At 42.9% G+C, this 5,737-nt stretch overlaps 1 protein-coding gene across 1 annotated transcript in view; it reads right to left on the reverse strand.

Annotated features, from left to right (window-relative positions):
• Positions 1 to 3,339: 3,339 nt before the first annotated feature.
• dusp6 (dual specificity phosphatase 6) overlaps positions 3,340 to 5,737 on the reverse strand; it is a 5,056-nt gene continuing 2,658 nt past the window's right edge. The window contains exon 3 of the mRNA XM_032522999.1: positions 3,340 to 5,075. Coding sequence (XP_032378890.1) covers positions 4,762 to 5,075 — 314 coding nt within the window. The 3' untranslated portion in view covers positions 3,340 to 4,761. The remainder of the gene's footprint in view (positions 5,076 to 5,737) is intronic.

The raw sequence follows: 5,737 nt of genomic DNA on the forward strand, positions 1-5,737 counted from the left end.
ACACACACACACACACACACACACACACACACACACACACACAATCAGGACCAATTCATGCACAAATGGAGAGATATCAGAGTCAGTGGGCTGCCAGTGCTGGACCGGGGTATGGTGCTTGCTCAAGAGCACCTGGCAGTACGTGATGAAGTGGCATCTCTCCAGATACCAATCCACACTCTGTACTTTGGTCCATGGGGGGACTCGAACCAGACACCCTCCAGTTCCCAACCCAACTCCCTTCGGACTGAGCTATTGCCACCCAATACTATGGGTCGCTATGAGTTTTGAAAAAACATTTCATGGTCGCCAGAGGATGACGTTGGTACATTCTGCTAGTGGTACAGTGACTCGGTGTGTGGCACAAATGAAGAAACAGAAAAACTTACATTTGATTCCCAGCCAAAGGCCTTTCAGCATAGAGTTTGCATGTTTATCCAGTGTCCCCCTGAGCTTGGCTCTATAATTCACATTGATTTGATACCGGATTAGATTAGTAGTGTAGGAATGTTTTCACTCATTTCCTGTACAGTACATCTGCATTAATCCTGATAAACTGCTGACTTTCCATTCAGTGCATCAAACAGACTCCATGACCCTAAAAAACTATTAAACAGAACAAAAAAAATATGAATGAACGACAATGCCACTAAATATCAGCAGAACAGGACATTTTGGTATGACTGGGTAAAATGAATGCCTCTGTGTATGGCACAAATTGCAAATATACTGTTCTGTATGCGTGAATATGGATTTCTACTGTCTGTTTCCTGTTTCTTTTAAAATTATTGTGGGTAAAATGGCAAATGAAGAATTCTAAGATCCATAATTATGTAATTCAGTGAGTTAAGAACAAGCAGTGCTCATAACTGCGTGCTGGTACATTTGGATTGTAGGAGTCACGTTATTATTAAAATAATTACACAGGAAACGGAAATGATTACCTGAACTGGAAAGTTGGCAAAAGGGAGAGCGCTGGTCTTATTTATAAATCATTCGCGTCAGGACATGAGTGTGCAGATTTAGGCCTTTGTTACACAGCCAATGATTCACTCACTTTGTTCAGCTGCATGCTAGATAATATTTCAGTACAAATCTATGTCAGAGTCTGTTGTTCAGTTTATTATCCAATAATTGTTTATTTGTTACATATTAATGGCTTCAGCTTCCTACCTTTATTTCATGTAATTTTCTGTCCAGATAAATTACTTTTTTACATTTTCTGTATTTAAAAAACACAAAAAAATACAAATAGAAACTGATGAGCTAAACAACAGTACTGTCCACTTCTAGTTTGAATTGTCTACCCTTACAGTAAGTTGTTTTGCCATGTTCACTGTACTGACAACGGAAGCCACTCATAGCAGCCAATCACTGACTAGTACTGACTGTGCACATAATAATCCGATTTTTGCCCTTGTTCTGAAAAAGACGATAGTCACTCTATCTGTTTACATGGCTAACGAACGTGAGTATTACACTAGTATTTCCGTTTATATGGAGTTGTGCAAAATATGATTTTATTTCTAAGTTTAACAGCCCCTCTTTCAATCCTTCAACCAGCTTCTTGAAAAAGTCGGCGTAGCGCTGTGTGTGTTTCCAAAAACCTGTTGATATTGAAGTCTTTAATAATGTTTTAAAAAATCTTATTGGGTCTGCAGCCTTGCAAACTGTTGGTTGATAGGTTTGTCTACAGCAACCATAGCAACGCAGACAGCTGACCATAAGCCTGAGGTAAAAACTCAGGCTCATGGTCAGCTGTGTGCGTTGCTGTATACATATTCCAAACGTGTTGCATAAATGTCCAAACAAAGCCTCTAAAACCAAAATAATACCAGAATATCCTACATCTTATTCGAAAAATTCTATATTTATTATTTGGAATATCCAATCAGAACATGCTGTTTACGTGACCTGTATCAAATTCTGAATGTTGTCCTATTGGGAGTACCACTTTACAAGGAGGTCCACAAAAATGGAGGTAGTTACTGAGGAATGAATGAAAATGAATGTTTCTCATTCATTTAACAGTAGCTACTAGTCTGTTTACCAGTAAGTAATCATTAGTGCTTGAATCAGTCAATCAGTAACCAATCATTAGCTAACCATTCGTTACTCATTTAACATGTTTGTGTACCTCATTGTAAAGGCTTTCCGGAATAATAGTGGAACATTAGTGTTCCAGACTGCTGTTTGTGTTGACTCACGCTCACTCTTAACTTCCGTATGAGGACTCTACTCCATGACGTCATAATAGTCGCTCATCAGGATAGAGGAGAGCTGACTCTGCTAGCCCGGCCGGTCAAAGATTTAAAATGTAAACATCAGAGTGAACATCGGGGAAAAGGTGGAGATGTGAAGACAAGTCGTGAAGATGTGAAGAAGTTGACCTGTAAGACTATCTCTGCGTCCAAAAAAACATTGTTGAAAACGTAACAGGTAAGGTAAAGGTCCAAGATCCAGGGTTGTGATCATTAAAATGAATTGTAAAATTACACCTAAAATCCATCTCCATATCAGGGAGGCTACCAAGGCAAGTGTGGAGAAACTTAACACAGACTGCCCTTTCACCTTGTAAAACTTAATGTGACAAATCCATTGATTGATTGATTGATTGATGTGGCATGCATCAAGGGATTAGCAGATGAAAAGAGCTGCGGAGGACTCAGTCATTCAAAATCCCCTATTATCATCAGTTGACCCCCAGCTGTCTATTAACTCTGATGTAAAGAGAGATCAATGCTACGCTTGACCCTTACCCCACACTTCAAATGATCAAAACACACACACACACACACACACACACACACTGCGGCTGGCGTTAATCAGTGTGTGGGAATGCTGGTGCAGAACATGCGGGCCTCTGCTGAGCTGAGAAGCGAGTAGCTGCTTGATCATCTTTTCATGGGCCTCCAGGTCTCTGCAGGTACACGCCACTGCACTTGCTATCAAATAACACTCTTATCTAGGTACTTTCAGCTCGCTTTGATGGCTGAATACAGAGGCCCCGCCTTCAGGGAGTGCCCGAGGGACTGTTTGTGTGAATCCAAAAGGGACAGAGCTGTTATTTGTTATTTATACAAGCATTATGTCACAGGACAATTGCCGAAACTAAAGTGGAAATTTTTCAGCGAGATGTGTTCGAGTGCTTTAGTTAATGAATAGCGAGAGCTTCGTGAACAGGCTCATGATTCACGGCGACTGTTTTTGTTGTCGTGACTCGGCCTGCTGGTTAACACTCAACTGTGTTGCTTGCGAGGAAACGCTTACATAAATGTGTCGCTGTGGAAACAGACAAAACACCAACAAGTATCAATGGAAAAACAGGCATGGAAAGTGTAAAGTGTAGACAAAATAGCAATTTATTAATAACTTATCATTTCTTTACATTCGTAAGAGAGGAAAGTGGAGGGGGTTGGCAGAGGGCACCAGGGTGGCGTCCTCTGGAAAATGGCCTTCTCTGTTGAGGGGCAACATGACCCTCCAAAGCTCTGGATGCTGTCTCTCTCATCTTGACAAATACAAACTGCATTTCACAGAGTTCTCCCTGAAGAGGCGAGGTTTGGCAAAGCCTCCTAACTGTTTCCACGTGTCAGAGACTTTTACCCTTTGTGCACAGATCAGGATTACTCACATTAACCGCCAGAGATCCAGACAACACGTGTTCCCGTTTCGGACTCAACCGTGTTTATGCTATCTTTAATGTGGTGTCAAATTCAAAACTGCTATGAAAACACGGTTTGGTTGACGTTTTGTGTGAAAACTTCAAGGGAAAATCTCTGGGATACTGTAAGAGTTGAGAAAACTGGTGGATCTCTCTGAAGGTTAATGCGCATTAACAACCTTCTGAGCGCCAAAGTAAGGCAAACGGCCATGGGGACTTTGATTTGTGAGAGGGAGGGTGCAAAAACAAGGCCCGTCGGCTGAATTCACACATAAAGCGATTATCAAATATATTACACGTACACATTTTTGCACAATTCTTGGAAAGACTACTTGATTTTTGGCATAATCAACTTAAACATACTGATCAATATGCAGCTTGTTTGCTTACATAAAAGTAGAATATGAAACAAAGAGAATCTTCAGGAGCCACTTGAGTCAAATGGTATATACTAGAGCAAGGCTTTTACTGTATTGTCTTTTATATTAAGATATATATACACAATGTATAAATGTTTTAAAAGATTTCACAAATGCAAAATCGAGTCCAGTATATAGGGTGCTATCTAAAGCTGGGGTGCTTCAACCCCACACAGGCAAGTCTTCACAGAAGACGAAGAAGACGTCTGGGGGGGAACCAGTGCTGGAAAAACAAAAGGAGTTCGTTTTTAGATCTGTCCAGTATGAACAACCGTGTCTCTTTGGCACACCCGGCCAGGAGCTTGGATGCATAGCGTACAGCTGTCCGACATATCACTTAAAGTTTCCTCAGACACAATGACAGAACGAGTTATAAGACCTCAGGAGTCCGACAGTGATACAAGATTGAAATAAAGAGTCTGCACTCTTCAAATGATTCTCTTCCTGTCTCTTTTACTGTCTCTCCTCATTAAGTCAGCAGCAGCTGCGTCTTGGAAAGACAGCTTTGGCTCTCCGGTAACGACGCTCGGCAACAGTCGCCTCAAACCAGCCGCATCAATAAGATCAAGAGCCCAGTCAGTCCCATGGCAGACTGCGGAAAAAAGAGAAAAACCTTTGCAGCTTTTTCAACAAGGAGGCCCACGAAACCTCCGGCGAGGAGAGTTGTGTCGGCGGGCCTCACGTGGACTCCAGGGCGTCCAGCTGGAAGACGTTGTGGTTGGTCGGCGTGGTGAAGTAGAGCTGCTGGGTCGGCGGCGCTATGCGGTTGTCGCACGGGCGCTTCAGGCCCAGGGTGCGCTCAAAGTCCAGGAGCTGGCCCATGAAGTTGAAGTTGGGTGAGATGTTGGACTTTTTCATCTTGACAATGTCGTAGGCGTCGTTCATGGACAGGTTGAGCTTCTGCATCAGGTAGGCCACGGTAACCGTCACCGAGCGACTGATGCCGGCCAGGCAGTGGACCAGGACGCCGCACTTCTGGCTTCGGGCTTCATCTGGTAGAAAGAGGAAAGGGTGGGGATGTTACAGACCTCTTCAAGAAGTACACAACCAATTAAATTTTTTTTATAATAAACAGATTTACTGTGTGTCTGCAAGTTTTGTGACAAATAAATCCAATTTTTAGTCAATAAAATGTCAAAAAACTACATGGTGGCATCTTCATTTTGTTTCCTTTGCCTTTCAACAGAAAAAGTACTCTTTAAGGGACATCGTTTGGACATTTTAGACTCACTCGTCCTTCTACAAGTGACGAAAGGTGCAGCCACCTTTCCACCCAGACAAAACAAACTTGTGCTAAACATCTGGGACATTTAAGTCAAGCTGTGCTGGACGTTGGAGCGCGTCCAGGGAGGCCGAGCAGCGGAAGCTATTATCCCGGCTATCTCCCAGCCGTGTCAGTCAACAAACAGGGGCCGCGACAGTAGCGCACATAAACAGAGCCGACATTCTTTCAGTTTTGGCCTAGAGGAGCCGGTTGGGAAATTGACTATTACGGTCTATTAAATCATTCTTCCGCTCGCCAGGGCTACTCCGACAATGGTGCCATTTGGGCGTGTAAACGTAGGAGTCATGAGGGCACCCTGTCAAGGCGAACAGGATGTCAACAGGGACTGTAAATGGCTCCTTTTGTAATGTGGAGGGAGGAAGGAGGGAG

This window comes from Etheostoma spectabile, chromosome 8, assembly GCF_008692095.1.
Source record: "Etheostoma spectabile isolate EspeVRDwgs_2016 chromosome 8, UIUC_Espe_1.0, whole genome shotgun sequence".
Taxonomy (NCBI): domain Eukaryota; kingdom Metazoa; phylum Chordata; class Actinopteri; order Perciformes; family Percidae; genus Etheostoma; species Etheostoma spectabile.